Here is a 17,176-nt window from a genome sequence, read left to right as displayed (position 1 = left end):
AGGTGGAAAATATAAATTATGAAATATCCAAAAATATATATATTCAAAAGAATTAATAACATATAGATATGAAAACATCAAAATAAAGTATTTTTAAATATGTAATTTCTTTAATCTGTCGATGTTTTATTTAATTTTAAATTTATATATAATATCTATAGATTATATTTGTACGTATTTGTAAATGTGTAAAATGTTTTTTATTCGCAAAAAAAAGGGGAAAAATCATTAAAGTTTTGCGATAACTCAAATTTGTGGAAAGAGATATATACTATTGGCATATATAAATAAAAGAATGGTTAAATAAATATATATAAATATATAATGGTTAACTTTGTGCTCATTGGCTCGTTGATATTACAACATCGTATTAAACAGGTTTATATTTTATTATAAATATTTTGTCTTGATTTTTTCCCTTCAAATTAATCATCAAAATTATAATTGTAACCCTTTACAACTTGGGTTAAAAAAATAAAAATATTTTTTATCTTGTACAACTTTGAGCACAATTTTTATGTAATAGCTTATTAAAATTGCATATGCAAATATTATAGTGGGGGGATTATTTTTTTTTTTAATTCATGTATTATCCCTTTTTATTAATTTTAAGTATGTATAAATTAATTTATGCATTTCAAATATCCTTTATTTGAAAGCAAGTTACAAATTCTATTTGGTTTTTGTTTATATGGTTTACAGTTGTAAAAATATGCAAAACTACACATGTGCCCCTATAACGGTAAATAACTCATCTTTATAATTTTTATTAACATTTATAAGTAAAATAAATAAAGCATGTAAAAAAATATATTAAAGCAATGTTTTTTTTGCGCACATTATGTGAAAACCCCCTATTCACTTTCGAAAATTTAAAAAAGATAATGATGTTTCATGCTTTGTGATAAATATAAATAAATAAATTCCATTCAAAAAAAATATTTTTTTCCCCTTTATTAACCATTAATATACGTCATTTTATAGTATTAAACTTAACCAACCAATGCTATATATTATTCATATTACATTTTTAACGATAAATAAATGTGCATGTAATATTTGATATATATAATAATTTTTCAACACCATAAAAATTGAATTTTATTTGTATAAGACATAAAAGGGGTTTTACTGTAAAAGTGTGAATATGCTAAAACATATACAACACAATAAATAACGATATTTGTTGTATAATTATGAGCGGAAAGAAAATAAAAGTTGGAATAAGTGTAACTTTTTATATTTATAATGTTTTCAAAATTATAAGATGCAATTAAAACAGATAAAAAAAAAAAAGGGGAAATGAGCAATTACTACTTCATCGTAAAAGATATTAAAAATTAGTAAGAAATGCCATTCTCTTTTAAAGTGGCCTCAACCAATTTAACCAAACACTCAATATTATTACCAGCACTAGTAAAGCCAGAATAATGAACAAATGATAAACCTTCGATATTTGATTCTTTAACCAGATCTTCATTTCTTAAACCTCTAAAACTAGCTGGAAATGGAAGTCTAAGATTAAAACCTTCGTTTTCTTTTGAAATTGTACCACACCTGCAATTATTATATCTATCTTTGTAAATGCAAAATAAAATTGGATCTTTAATATTTAGCTCCTTTTCTATATTATATATATGATCCGAATATGGGCAATGCTTTTGTAAAAATATAACTCTACCTGATTTATGAAAATTATATCTATTCTTCACAGCTTCTAAAGTTATAGTTTTAGCTTCATACCAAACATTAGAATAATAATTTACAAAACTACAAAATTCATCTTTTACAACATTTGAAGCTAACATAAAACGCTCATTTTCATCAGCACCGTCTTCCAAAAAATTTGGATTAAATCTATTTACTCGGTGTTGTAAGGTTGTATTTATTTGATATTTTGCTTCTCCTTCGTATTGATTAATCCCATTATCAAGTGCATCTATCGATTCTATTAATGTAGTATATATTTTATCATATATTATATTTACTTTATTTTCATCAGTTATATTAAATCCTTTCCTTAGTACTTCTTTTCCATAATGTTTATAAATTAACCCTGCACTACTTAGTCTTATATTGTGATTTTCATCTAACCCCTCATTAAATTCTCTTTGATGATGATCATATCTCTTTTTTTCATGATCATATACCCCTCCTACATCTACAACAACATCACATTTATCTAAAAGTTCTTGATCCCGGGTTCTGATAATTTTTGCATCTTTATATTCAGGTAAAAATTTTAGCATCACTGATGCTAATATCTCATCAGTATGAAAACGTCCTGAATGAGTCCCAATTACTTTTTGCATGGCTGAATAAAATATAAAAGACCTACACAATAATTTCTTAAAATTACTTGTTTGGTTCTTTTTTCTTAGGATAATATTATTCCTCTGAAAAATATCTTTTGATATTTTAGGATATTTAGATGTTAGAAGTTTCATATATTTTGTATTTCAATCCCTTTTTTAACCCAATTCATTCATACCATATATTTACACTACTATTCAAAAATTATATCCTGTTTTTTATTGTGCATAACTCCATCACCTTTTTATAAATTTTATTGACTTATAATTTTTTTTTTATTTTGCATATTTTTTACGCTTAAATTCCAATTATTTAAATTATAAAACATTTTTTTCCGTTACAATTTTATTCACATACATATAATATATGTAAATATTATTTTACGGAATTTTTAATTATTTTATTCTTGTATATTTATTAATATGTACACTCCAAAAAATTGACAAATCCTTGTATCTTCTATCTGCATATACCTTTAAATTACAAAGCCGTAAGCACGCGATAAAAAAAAATATATATATTAGTGAAGCCGTGTGAAATAAAAATAGATAAGATTATTAAAAAAATATATAAAGATGCAAACAAAATAAATAATATAAATAGTAAAATAATACAAATTTGCCCATTTTAAAGCAACTGAAGCAGTAAATAAAAGGAAGTTCAGGGAAAATCATGAAGAACAAGCAATAAAAACATAATATTTACTTTATAACCATATTATACACTTATTTCAATTATTATAAAAAACTCAAGTAAGGATAATAGCTTTTGATGAGTTCAGAAGAAAATCACATAAATGTAGTTAGCAAGAATATGTATATGGGACAGATGTGTCTACATATGAACTAAAAGAAGTAACTTTATTTTATGCAAATTCCCCTTTGAACAATGCTGAAATATATTTTATTTGGAATTAGTGGTTCCATGAGTGGATGGTTTTTAAGAGATACAATTGTTTGTTTAGTTAATAATATAAATTCTACAAATGGTATGTTACTAAATAAATTTATTTCCAGCAAAGATGACTTTTATAAAAATACACTTAATGAATTGAAATATTGTTTTGATCCAATTGAACTAAAAAATGGATTTAATAATTATAATATTTATATAAAGGAAAATGAATATTTTGTCGAAACATTATATATGGAAAATTGGGCAGATATGAACAAAATGAATGAATATATATATAGTGAAGAATATAAACAAAAATTGCATTATTTGAAAAATATGAATATATTTTTTTCTCCATCATTATTTGTTCTATTAAAGCGATATGATGGATATTATATTCCCCCCTTTTTGAAAAAAGTTGCATCTGATTGATTTCGCATGTAATTAGCGAGTTTCCTTTCAGATATTTGCTTCAACTTTTCTTCTTATCGTGTCCCTTTTTCCATTTTTTCATTTTTATAATATTTTTTTGTTTTTATTTATGTTAAACTAAGGCTACAAATATATAAAAGACAAAATGTGTAAATGATAACAAATATAATAAAATTAATTAATGACGGTGTATAAGGACAACATCACAAGAAGGAATAATAATCCAGGTGTATTTTGCTAGTTTTTCACAATCTAAATTTATAAAACTTACAATTCATGGCTTCATTTTTTCTGCATCCTCTTGATACATCGAAATTTCAGCAGTTAAAGATTTAATGAGAGTCTCTTTTTTTCGTAACTCTTGTTTAATTTTTGTAATATCTTGCACATTTGTATAATTTGTTTTGTTAATTAGCTCTTTTTGTAAATTTTCACATTCTTTCGTTTTTAATTGAATGAGGGCATTTTTTTTTATAGATTCTTCTGTTTTTTCAATTAATTTTTTTTGAACATTTTTAAGTTTATGTATTAGATCAAAAGCAGTAGGGTCAGTTCCTTCTAAATTTCTCCATCTATGTATGTTTATTGGTTTTTCTAATTCTTCTGATAAGGATTTTACTTTGTTTTGTTCATTAATTAGTTCCTTTTTGAGAGCATTCATTTCTATTTTGTTACTGTTTAGTAGCTCTTTAGACTCGTTATGTAATTCGTTTAAATTTTTAATATTTAAAATGGTTTTGTTTAAATCATGGATTTTTTGTGTTTGATTTTTACTGGTTGATTCTATGGTGTTATGAGAAATTTGCAATAGTTTTAGTTTATCCATTAACTCAACTATTTGGTCATCTTTCTCATTGATTTCATTGTTGGCCATATCTTTTTCTTTTTTTATCTTCATAATATTTTTATCGCATACTTTTATTTTATTATTTAATTCATTTATTTCTGCCTCTAATTGATCTCTTGATTTTTTATCATGGAATAGTTGTGTTTTTGAACTTTCATTTTGGTTTTTATATTTTTCTATTTGTTCTTTTAATTTTTCACATTGATTAATTAATTTTTTTTTTTCTTCCATTGTATCATTCATTTTTACTTCTGTATTTTTTTCATGGGTTTTAATAAGTTCTAATTCATTAGATTGTAATTTATATTTTTCTTCTAGTTTCATTAATTTATCCTTAGATTCAGCTAACAATTTTGTTGTCGTTATTTTTTTATTTTTTATATTTTCATAAATAGCCTTTTCTTTTGCTAAGTGACTTTTTAATGAACTTACAACCTTAACATATGTATTAATTTTAGTGTCTTTTTCTATTAAATCGTTTTCATTTTGAATAAGTGTAGTATTAATATTGGACAAGTCTTCTAACAATTTGTCTTTTTCCTTAACTAATATTTGTATATCTTCATTAAGTTTTTTTTTGTCATCTATATATTTTTTTATATCTTTTTCTAAATTAATATTATTTATTTTTTCTTGTTTTGCTATTTCTGTATTTTGTTTAGTATGTTTATCAATTTTTTCAATTAGTTTTTTTGTTTGCTCCTTTTCAATTATTAAGTCATTAATTTCTCTTTTTTGATTTTGGATATTTACTTTGGCTTCTTCAGTTAATTTTATAATATTTTGAATTTCGTATGTAAGAGATTTCACATTAACATTTAATGCTTTTTTTTCTTTTTCTAAAAGTTTATTTTTAAAATATTCTTGATCTAATTTTATTTTCATTTTCCCGTTTATATTATTCAGATTGTTAATCATACTTATGTTATTTGCAATTTCATTGTCTTTCATTTTATTTTCATTAATAAGTAGTTTATTTTTTTTATTAATATCTTCTAATTTTTGTTCTATATCATTATTTTTCCTCAACATATCTTTTTGTTTTTTTTCTAACAAATCTATTTTATCTAACAAATTTATTCGGATGTTTTGTAGATCTTTATTTTTATTTATTTGATTTTCTAATAACTTTTGAGTTTTTATTAATTCATCATTTATAAAATTACGTTCTTCTATTATTATTTCTGTATTTTTTTCAATTATCAATTTATCTTTGTTGTATTCTTCGTCTAATTTTTTCTCCTCTTCTAAGTCTTTTTTTAAATTATCGATTAGGATGTTTTTTTTATTATTTTCCTTTTTTGCTAAATTCATATTTTCATTCATTTCACTATTTTCATTTTTTAATTCTTTATTATTCTTTTCTAAATTATCAACCTTTAATAATATATGTTCACATTCTCTTTTTAAATTTTCAATTTCACTATTTTTTTTTTCAATTTTTATTTCTAGTTCTTCTATAGTACATTTAAGTGATTCAATATCTTCTAAATAATTCTCTTTTTCACAATTCCATTTATCTTCTTTTTTCTGATTATTATCAAACATGTTTTGTAATTGATCTAATTGTCCATGTAAAAGCCTTACATTTTGTTTCTCTTCTTCATAACTTTTCAAAAATTTTTTTTGTTTTACTATATTTTTTTCCAACTCTTCTTTTAATTCTTTTACATCATTAGAACTATTTTCATTTTCAGGTTTCTTTTTTTTTTTAATGATTTTTATTATTTTGTCTATATTTTTTGCTAAGATTTTCGAATTGTCTATTTTGCAATCTTTATCCTTTTCGATTTCTTCATTTTCATTTTCTTTAATCATTACAGTATTTATTTTGCATTTAAGGCTATTTAATATTTTTATTATTGTCTCATCGATATTTTTTCCATTATCACATATATTAATCACCTCATTTTTATTCACTATTTTTTTTTTATCATTTTTTACTGCTTCACCTTTTCCTATTTTTGTGATTTTTTTTTGTTTTTTAATTTCACTTATATTACCCCCATCATTGTTACACATTACGACTGCGCTATCTACATCCAACTCACATTCACACATATCTTGATTTTCACAAATGCATAAATCATTTTGCTCATCATCTCCTGTTACATAATTTAATTCACTATCATTGGAGTTCATTTTTTTTTTATCGAGATTTACAATATATGAAGAATTTATTAATCATCAATCATGAGGAGTGTGTAAAAGGATAAAATAAATAATAAGGTGATATTTTAAAATTTTTAGACTAGGAAAATCAAAAAAAAAAATGAAAAAATAGTACGTCCTTTGAACGTTTTAAGAAATATGAAAGTATAGATACTATACTTTTCCAGTTCTTGTATCGCGCATTCTTTATTTCACTCTCTATGTATAGATGCACGAATTTTTTTTTTATTCTACAGACTTTGGATAATATTCTCCCAAAATAAATATAATAAATAATCCTTTAAGCAAAAGTTTATTATTCCAATGATATAGATATATGTACAAACGACTCCCCACATATAGCATATATACACCTATATATAGATATATGTATGAGAAATGGAAAGAATTAATTAAATTTAAAATTCGCAAAAACCCTTTAAGCATTTTGTGCAATTGTCTTTTATAATTTTTTATCTCTCTTCACATTAATATGTAAGAAAGAAAAATATAAAAAGAAAAAATTATTATAAAAAAAAGGAATAAACAAAAATTACAAAAACAAAATATATATCCATATATTATAAATAAATATATTTATATATATAAAGCGATAGATAGAGGACTAAAGAGATAAGTAATAAATAAATAGACCGAATAATGGTATAAAACTATAATTGTGATAAAACAAAATAAAGGAAAGAAAAAAAAACAGAAAAAAGAAAATACAATAAAACAGAGAAAAAGAATAATTATCATAAAATTTTATTAAATAAAAATATATGAAACAAAAATATTATTTTTTACACACACACACACAAATACATTGAAGAGAATCTTCATAAGTAGAATAGATGCATAATTATATTGCTTATATCCATTAAATTTTTTTTTTTTGGTAAGCATATTTAAATATTGCAAAAAGGTTAGGGATATTTAATTATAATTTGTTGTTTTTGGGGGGTGGCGAATTTAGATAAATTAAAAGAGAAATATAAAGAGTAGTTTTATGTGTGTATATTTGAAGATATATAAAAATAAAACTTATATTTGATATTCCAGGGTTTAACGTTAAAGCCTGAAAATAATTAAATTTTTGCTTGCAAATAAATTGCCAATATATATATCTTTATCGAAATTAATATATATAGGTGTTCCTAATATATACTAGTTTTAGCTTGTATCCATTGTTAAATTTATTCGTTTTTTGGTGGGGAATTTTGCGCGCATATATCATACACACAAATAAAATATTTACATATGTATATACGCGCTATACAACTTGTTTTTGTAGATGACGACTTTATTTATATTGTTTTAATTTAGGTCGTAGGAGACGTTTTATTAAAAAAATTCAAGCCTATTATTTTGATCCTTTTACTTTTTTTTTTAACATTTTTTTGGGGATCATTATTATTTTGAATATGGTTGTTAAGGCTTGATAAATTTTGAAAAGTCGAATTTTTTTCAAAGTGTTCTCTACTTTCGCTATAGAATATCGGCGTATCATCCTTTTTTATTATACCCCCCTTTTTATCCAATGCTTTATCATAAGATGTGTTCGATCCCTTTTTAGTAATAGTACTCGCAACTGTTATATCATTAGTATATTTTTTCTTATAGCCATGATTAATACTATTGCTAATATTAGCATTATTGTTTTTAGCTCCCTTTTCTAAGTTTATATTTGATTTCCCCAATATTTTATCATTTTTATTATGGGTACCTTCCAATTTTTGTTCGGGAATCTCATCCTTAAATATTGAATTGGCTGCCGTAATTTTATAATGTTTTTTTTTTTGGTCATTTTTTCCATTTGTCGTTATATTATTTTGATATTTATGTTGTCTAGTATTATTGTCTTTGTCATTTAATAGTACTTGAGTATTCTCTTCAAAAATAGATGCTGAATCACAATAAAATTGAATTTTTTCATTTGCTGATTCGGCTCTGTATACTATCTTATTTTTCATATCCCCACTACTGCATATTTTTTTAGACATGTTTGTTTTAAAATTGGGTGCATTATGATTTTCACTTTTGCTCTTTGAAAGTACATTTGACGGACGACCATGAGAAATTGTTTCATATTTATTACAATAAATTTTATCATCTGCTTCATCACAACTGTTTATTGAATGTGCAGTTGTTACTGTTGCATTGGCATTTTCTTGAGTATCTTTTTTGCTTGATATACTATAAGACGCACTTGCATTAATAAAATCATTTCGACTATCAAATTTTTTATCAGAACTTAAGCTGCTTATAATTTCACTATTAGTTTGCATACTAGTCTTAGATATATATTCTGATTTTTTAGTAGCACTAATTTGATCGATATATTTAATATAATCATACAAAGACTTACATTTTGATCTATTTACAATATGATCAATTAAAAATGGAAATTTATTTGTTAAATAGTTCGAAGCAATGTTTGATAAATATAAATTTTTGACTTTAAAAAACCATTTATGTAAACTAGCTATATTAACTATATATTTAGATTTATAATTAATATATTTATGGCTTTTCATAAGATTATTAAAATTTATATTAGCACTATCTATATAATATTTTTTACTTATCATACAATTAATAAAATTATTATTTATAAAACTATCTTGTGTACTCAGGCTCAATTTTTTGCTTTTTTTTTTTTTCATTGTTTTATATGATTGGCTGCTTTTTTGACTACTAATAGTGTTCGCATTTGTCTTTGAATGTGTATTAGTACCTTCATTATCTGGTAAATCATTAATGCTTTTATTTTTTTTTACTTCCCCACTTTCTTCATATTCTACTTTCTCCTTCAAATGGTCATATCTTTGTCTAATCGATTCCTTTTCTCCAATTTCAACTAATTTCAAATGCATTGAATATCCAGATGATATATGATCATATATTTGATGATCTATTTTACTAAATATGTCTATTAAAGTAGAATTATTTTTTGAAGATTTTGTATTTTTTTCAGTAGAATAACAATTAGGATAAAAAGAAAATGGATAATATGCATTATCCTTATTTTCTTGTATTCCTCCATATTTTTTTTCTAATTGTGTTTCTAATATTTCTTCTTTTAAATAAGATGAGTAATTTGAATCTAAAATTTTTAATTTTTTAGTCATATAAGAAGGTGCAAAATTTAAAAATGATTTTCCAAAAGATTTAAATAATTTAGGAGCGTCTATAATATACATTCTAAATAATCTGCATCTATATTTTGAATTCATAATTTCTAATAACCGCATAAAAGTAGACATTGGAAATTTGGATATAGATATACCTGAACAATCGATTAATGATATATAATTTTCGACCTTTCCAGGTATACATAAATATTTTAAAAAAAATTCAAAGCAAAAAAAAAATAAATTTGTTAATTTTTGAATATCTAATAGTTCTATATTTAGTAAATTTATTATAATTATAGGTCGGCATTTTTTATCTCGACCATGCCAATACATTATACCTTTATTTATGTATCCTATAATATCACTTTCATTTATTGGCAATATATCAGATAATCGAAATTCATAATTATTCTTAATTAACTCAAAAGCCTTTCCAAAATCAAATTGTGCTGAATATAAATAACGTAGACATTCATTTTCAAAAAAACTTTTATTAATTTTTAAACATTTATTTTTACAAAATTTTTTAAATTCACTTATTATTATCTCTTCTTCTGTGCTAATAAATGTGTTGTGAAATATGTATCTCAGGTTGTTATTTTTATCATATATATCTTCTTCACATGGTTCAAACAAAAAGACATCCTCATCTATTGTATACTCATTTATTTTCTTTTCCACAATAATTTTCCCCCTTGATAGCTCCATAGTAGCATCCCTTATAGTTACTTTTAATTTTTATAAACTTTTTGATAGTCTCGTTTTCCTCAGTGTGTGTTTATGGAAATTATCTGTTACCTGTTATAAAAATACGCGTATGTGCGTTTTTTTTATTTATTTTTATCCTTTATCACAATTATACCCTTATCTGGTTAAATTGTGCACTAACCCTTACATAATACAATGGGGCATTATTTTGTGTACGTATATTCCCCTCATTTATATTTTTTTTGATATTCCTTTTTTTTCACTTTTTATTAATTTCTACTCGTTTTTTCAAATATCCTCTTTATATTGCTAATTAATTGGTATATATTATATCGTATGCATGCATATATGTGTATTTTTATATAATAATTTTTATTATATATAATCCAAATGCGCTGTTTGTGTAAGTATTATTTACACTAGAATATTGCTTGTATGCTAAGCGTATTGTGCTATATTATTCTTTATTTATTAAAAATATAATAAAAAATACGTAATTTTCCGTGCATACAGATAAAAAAATATATATATTTGGAAATTTAAATGTACACCCAATCGCTTAAAATAAAAAATAAAATAATAATATAACGCACAAAAAGTGTATAGTGAGTAATATATATATTAACATAATTTGGGTATAAAGAAAATAAATGTATCTTTTTTATTATAATTCTTTTATTTTTTTAATATTTTTATGAGATATTTTTTATAATATTCCAATCTTATATACATAATAGCATGTGGAATATATTGACAAATTTTCCAATGATATTTTCCACATAAATTTTTTCTACTAATGCACACTGCAGTTACTATAACTATATCTAGCAATCAAATTAATTAACATATATTGTATAAATGTATATATAAACACAATTATTTTTCAATTGTTATACACACTCTTCCTGTTTGTATATATCTCGTAAGTCATATGCATATATATTGGCAATAAACCAAGTTGTGGATTTATGTAATTTTTATATTTAAACAAGTAGGCTACGTTATTGTATATTTACAAATATGCATACATACAAATATAGAAATATCAAATGAACCATATATTTTAATAAAATAATTATCATATGTATATGCATGTATATATTCATTTGTTGCATATTTAAGTAATAGAGGTGTACACAAAAGATAATATGCTTCTCTCAACATATAATAGGCGTTTTGCGCTATTTATAAGAGTTTGAGACCAATATATATATATTAACAATTGTAAAATAGGGAAAAACAAACACGAATAAATCGCTCATGTACTTATTTAAGCTATTCGAAAACATTTATAATTTATAGGTTGTCTAAATTTTTAAATATAATTCTTTTGTCATTTTAAACAATTAAATGATGTAACAAATGTAAAAAGACAAACCAAGGAATTAAATTTTAATGAAAAAAAAAATGGGTAGCAAGCAACAATATAAATATCATTTATATGTTTACTAAATATAAAATGGACATTTAAAAATATACATATTTTTTCCTATAATAAAAGAGTTTTACATGTACAATTTTGTGCACGTATTTTATTTATTGTTTTATATTTATATATATAATAAAATTAAAGTAAAATAAAAAAATAACAGACATTAAAAATAAAGTACAAATTATATAAAACAAAATTATCAAATCCTTAATATTGACTTGTAACATACAACAATGTTATATTTCTGAAATAAATTATCTTTGAATTATTTTTTTGCAATGATTATGGACGAAGATTGATATAATTGAATAAATCGATTCTCATTTTAACTATTGTCAGCATTTATTTGGTTGTTCTGCAAAATGCTCGAATTTTACAAACCATTTAAAATATATAGGTTATAATATGCATACATAATTATATACATGTATATTTTATATAAAAAAAATATAAAAAGAAAAAAAATGTTAATATATATGTTTTATTTTTTTTTAAATACGTTAAAAAATAAAAAAAGGTTAGCACAAGTCGAATACGAAAAACAAGTGTCCTCCATACAGTGTGTATAATACTTGTTCAATATGTTAACTGTTTTTTTTCTTTTTAATCTCTTCAATAAAATTTAAAAATACAGAATTTGAATATTTTTCAATAAAAAAAGAAAAACAGAAATGGCCCTTAAAAATATTCTTGTATTATAAAATTATTTAACGAAAAATGAAAATTTCTTTAAATTTCCTCTTTTTCTGCTTTTTGGTTCACCAAGTAATCTCAAAATATTTAATATATCATAAATTTGTACAGAACTTAAATGATCTATATCCCCTATGTTTTCTACAATATATATATGCACTTACTTGTTTTTAAAATAATTCTTTATATTAAAAAAACAACATATATAATATATGCATATTTTTACATATCAATCTGAATTTTTCTGATTTAAAAGCAAAAAAAAAAATTATATATTCTCTTGTATAAATAAATATTCATTTTTTTATATATACACAAAGTTATGAATATAAAAGACTCAAGTATGTGCAAGTGTGGTTGTAGAACAACACTATTTAATCCTATAGTGGTGTGTGTTATAAATACTTAGAAATAACACAGATATGGGAATATAGGACATGGGATATTAGAACAATATATTTTTTTCTTATAACTTAATGACAATTTTATAAATTTTTTTTCTATTTTCCCTCTTTAATTTTTTATAATATACATGCTTATGTTTCTATTGTAATAACATCATCAGGTATATAGCAAAAAATATGGATTTGTCAAGAATAATGCTCAAAGAACTAAAAAAAATATAATCAGGAATTTAAGTCTATACACCACTTACAATGCAAATGAATTAAAAAAATATTGTGAAGTAAGATATTAATATAAAAAATATGTTTTAAACCATGTTGTATATATGTTGTATTTTCCTAAAAAACATGTGTCATATCCTTTTTGAATATTTTTACATATATATGTATATAGGTCTACATAAAAAAATTTAAATAAGCATAAATATAAAATGTGTGAAATAAATTCATATCATGATAGCAAACAACAATAACTTTATATGGCTAGCTGTATGAATTGTACATTATTTTTTATTATTTTTTATAATAATACAGACTTCCAGAGTTGTATGCACAGGTGTTGGTGTTGTAAATGGAGTTGGAATTGGAATAGACCAATTTTGGGAGAACATACTTAATGGATATAATTCGATTGACAAAGTAACAAAATTTGATGTAACAGGTATGCCATGCGGAATAGCTAGCTCAATAGATAAAAAAAATTTTAACCCTCCTGATTATTATACAAATAAAAAGGATGCAAATCGTAATGACGATTGTACGCATTATGCTATAGCTGCAACTAGATTAGCAATAGATGATGCGAAAATAAATTTAAACAAAATTGATAGTAATAAAATTGGAACAATTATTGGAAGTGGTATTGGTGGCTTGGATTTTTTAGAAAGAGAAATGAAAATAATGTATGAAAAAGGCCATAAAAGAGTAAGCCCATATTTAATACCTGCGATGATTGCAAATACACCATCGGGACTTGTATCTATTGAAAATAATTTAAGAGGAATTTCTGTTGGTATGTTAAGTGCATGTGCAACATCAGGAAATACTATTGGTGAAGCATATCGATATATAAAATATAAAGAATATGACGTTATGATATGTGGGGGGACTGAAGCTAGTATTACTCCGATTAGTTTTGCTGGATTTAATGCATTAAGAGCAATGGCTGTTGGGTATAATGATAATCCTAAAAAGGCATGTAGACCTTTTGATTTAAAAAGAAGTGGATTTGTTATGGGTGAGGGGTCAGGTGTTTTAATACTAGAGTCATATGAACATGCAATAAAAAGAAATGCAAAAATTTATGGAGAAATTTTAGCATATTCTTCTGAAAGTGATGCATTTCATATAACATCTCCTGAACCTAATGGTTTAGGATTAACAAATTCGATAAATAAGGCAATAAAAAATGCTAACATAAGTATATCCGATATTAAATATATAAATGCCCATGGGACATCAACTAAATTAAATGATCAAATCGAAACAAAAGTTTTTAAGAATGTTTTTAAAGATCATGCATACAAGTTACATATATCCTCGACTAAAAGTATGACAGGCCATTGTATAGGAGCAGCAGGGGCTATTGAATCTATTATATGCTTAAAAACTATGCAAACAAATATTATACCCCCAACAATTAATTACGAGCATAAAGATGAGGAATGTGATCTCAATTACACACCTAATAAATCCATACCCTCAAAACAAAATATCGATTTTTCATTAAATACTAATTTAGGGTTTGGTGGCCATAATACAGCGTTATTATTCAAAAAAATTACAAAATAAATTTTATTAGTTGATATTATTATTTATATGGTTTATAAATTATTTCTATGTAACCTTTTTTCATGACATCTTTCTCACACCCTTGCATATATGCACATATATGCGCATACCCATGTATGGATATGCAGATTTTTAACAAATCACCCCTATTATAAAATATTATGTATTGATTTTTATTAAATATTAATATAATAGGGTATATGATATTTCCTCACATTTTATAATGCTGTATCTTTTTCCACATCAGCAGTTATACATATATTATATTCCCAAAACTAATTGGGTTATTTATCGATTTTTTCATTATTTTTTTACTATTCTTTACTAAAGAACAAATTTGTTCTCATATAAATTTGGATTAAGCGGTTCGGCATTAAAAAAAATGTGCCAGTTGTAGGAGAGATTGCAACTACTATTTAATGGTATCTTTGCTATTTATATTTTCGACAAAAATAAATAACAATATTTAAATTTATTATAATATTCATTTTTTCTTATATTTAATCATTATTATTTTTTATTTATAATTATTTTCTCTCAATTTTTGCAACGACGTTGTTTTTTATGTTTTTTTTTAATTATTATATTTATCAAAGGGAGCTACAAAATTGGGGCAATTCCTTCTACCTGATTGTAGTATATTGTTGGGGAATATATATTTACACGCTTACTTTATTATATATATATTTTTTTTTTATTATTATTAATTTACCCTTTATATGGGATATATATATAAATTATACTAAATAATGAGTTAAAATTTATATTTTTTTCATTTCATTAATTATTTGTAAGAGAAGTTAGGAAAATTGAAAAAATGGGGTTATGGATAAATCATATATACATAATATGCATAAATTCCTTGAGTATATAGGTCAGCAAACTGGAATAGCTTTTTTATTCTGAGGCTATTATTAAGAGTACATATATAATGGCCCTATTGGGTGAAATGGAAAACTCATTAATATATATACTGTATTTTTTTTTGTTTTCTCATTTGTAATACTTGCTAAAAAGGGATAGTACAGTAAATATTTGAAACAGTAGAAAAGGGGATATATTATATACAAATTGTATATACTTAGGATAATCCGATTCAAAACATATTCCACAATTTTTGTTCGAAAGTAGTATAGAGACTACATAGTTAACCATTCATTTATATATAGCAAAAAAATAGAAGAAATTATTATACAACGGATTTTAATACAAGATGGAAAAAGAAAACCCCAAAAAAATAAAATTAAATGTTACAAGAGAAGAAGACAATTTACAAACGAACATATATTATGTTTGCGATAAAAATATTATTATTTCTCAATTAAATATTACAATTAATTATGATGAAAATAATATAGAAGAAGAGGATTTTGGGATTACTAACGAATGGAATATTAATGATATAAATAAACAAGTTGAAAATGAAGATAATAATAAAAAAAAGAAATACATTAATATAAAAATATCTTATAGTGATGAATTAAATGATTTATATTTTAATAATGTAATAAATAATTTGTATAATTATATATTTGAGAATAAATTAAATAATTTATATATAAATAAAAACCACACATGGTTTATAAATATAAATATATATATATATGAATATACCCCATATATATATGATCATATTTGTAATGTTATTAATGTCCATTTATCTCTTTTATTAATTCCATTTTGTTTCTATGACTTTGATTCAAAATGGTATAGATGTGTAGAAAATTATGACGAATTTCTTAAGTTGATTAATAGGAATAATAATATAAAAGAAAATAACGTAAAAACAAACAGTGAAACATTGGAAGATGATAAAAATAAAATAATTCAAGAATCTCATGATACTTCAACAGAAGACATGATATTAGTTTTAGATAAACATGAACAAAATAAAAATATCATTATAAATCAACTAAATAATACAAATTTCGATTTATTTGTTCAAGTTAAAAATATAAAAACAACTGGGATGTTTAAAAGATTATTTATAAATTTTATTCCAATTATTAAAACTGCAAATGTAAATGATCAATTTATTTATATTGTTAAATTTGTAGATTATTCTTCTTTTTTTTTAAGTACCCAAAATAATGCTGATAATAATAGTATATATAATGAAATTGTTCAAAACCATCATTTTGTAAATTTTAATAAATATACCTTTTCCAATTCCCTAGAAAATAATCCAAATGATACTGAAAACAAATTTGAATTTGTTGATAATTATTATATTCTTTTTAATGGCAATCATTCAAATATTGATGAAGCTGGTATACTCTCGGATTCGAAATCAACAATACGTTTTTACTACGATTTCATCACTCAATTTTGTACAAATTATTTTACAGAAAACTTTTTAAAGTAACCCAATCAG

General features: G+C 23.1%; 6 protein-coding genes across 6 annotated transcripts; 3 read left to right on the top strand and 3 right to left on the bottom strand.

Moving 5' to 3' along the window:
* Positions 1-1,340: 1,340 nt before the first annotated feature.
* Positions 1,341-2,447, bottom strand: PVVCY_1102670 (conserved protein, unknown function; the record flags this gene model as incomplete). Its single annotated transcript, XM_008626111.1, has 1 exon — positions 1,341-2,447. One exon carries the CDS (start codon positions 2,445-2,447, stop codon positions 1,341-1,343), a length of 1,107 nt encoding a protein of 368 aa, XP_008624333.1.
* Positions 2,448-3,201: 754 nt separating this feature from the next.
* On the top strand, positions 3,202-3,639 carry PVVCY_1102660 (conserved Plasmodium protein, unknown function; the record flags this gene model as incomplete). The annotated part of the gene is made up of 1 exon (XM_008626112.1): positions 3,202-3,639. One exon carries the CDS (start codon positions 3,202-3,204, stop codon positions 3,637-3,639), a length of 438 nt encoding a protein of 145 aa, XP_008624334.1.
* A 274-nt stretch (positions 3,640-3,913) lies between these two features.
* PVVCY_1102650 (conserved Plasmodium protein, unknown function) lies at positions 3,914-6,628 on the bottom strand (the record flags this gene model as incomplete). The annotated part of the gene is made up of 1 exon (XM_008626113.1): positions 3,914-6,628. One exon carries the CDS (start codon positions 6,626-6,628, stop codon positions 3,914-3,916), a length of 2,715 nt encoding a protein of 904 aa, XP_008624335.1.
* A 1,331-nt stretch (positions 6,629-7,959) lies between these two features.
* PVVCY_1102640 (Sec14 protein, putative) lies at positions 7,960-10,482 on the bottom strand (the record flags this gene model as incomplete). The annotated part of the gene is made up of 1 exon (XM_008626114.1): positions 7,960-10,482. The coding sequence occupies one exon, from the start codon at positions 10,480-10,482 to the stop codon at positions 7,960-7,962; it is 2,523 nt and encodes an 840-aa protein (XP_008624336.1).
* Positions 10,483-12,950: 2,468 nt separating this feature from the next.
* Positions 12,951-14,802, top strand: PVVCY_1102630 (3-oxoacyl-acyl-carrier protein synthase, putative; the record flags this gene model as incomplete). Its single annotated transcript, XM_008626115.2, has 3 exons — positions 12,951-12,995; positions 13,173-13,292; positions 13,546-14,802. 3 exons carry the CDS (start codon positions 12,951-12,953, stop codon positions 14,800-14,802), a joined length of 1,422 nt encoding a protein of 473 aa, XP_008624337.2.
* A 1,213-nt stretch (positions 14,803-16,015) lies between these two features.
* Positions 16,016-17,167, top strand: PVVCY_1102620 (conserved Plasmodium protein, unknown function; the record flags this gene model as incomplete). Its single annotated transcript, XM_008626116.1, has 1 exon — positions 16,016-17,167. The coding sequence occupies one exon, from the start codon at positions 16,016-16,018 to the stop codon at positions 17,165-17,167; it is 1,152 nt and encodes a 383-aa protein (XP_008624338.1).
* Positions 17,168-17,176: the final 9 nt, after the last annotated feature.

The sequence above is a fragment of the Plasmodium vinckei genome, assembly GCF_900681995.1.
Source record: "Plasmodium vinckei vinckei genome assembly, chromosome: PVVCY_11".
Classification (NCBI taxonomy): Eukaryota; Apicomplexa; class Aconoidasida; order Haemosporida; family Plasmodiidae; genus Plasmodium; species Plasmodium vinckei.
This window is presented reverse-complemented; position numbering and strand designations above follow the sequence as displayed.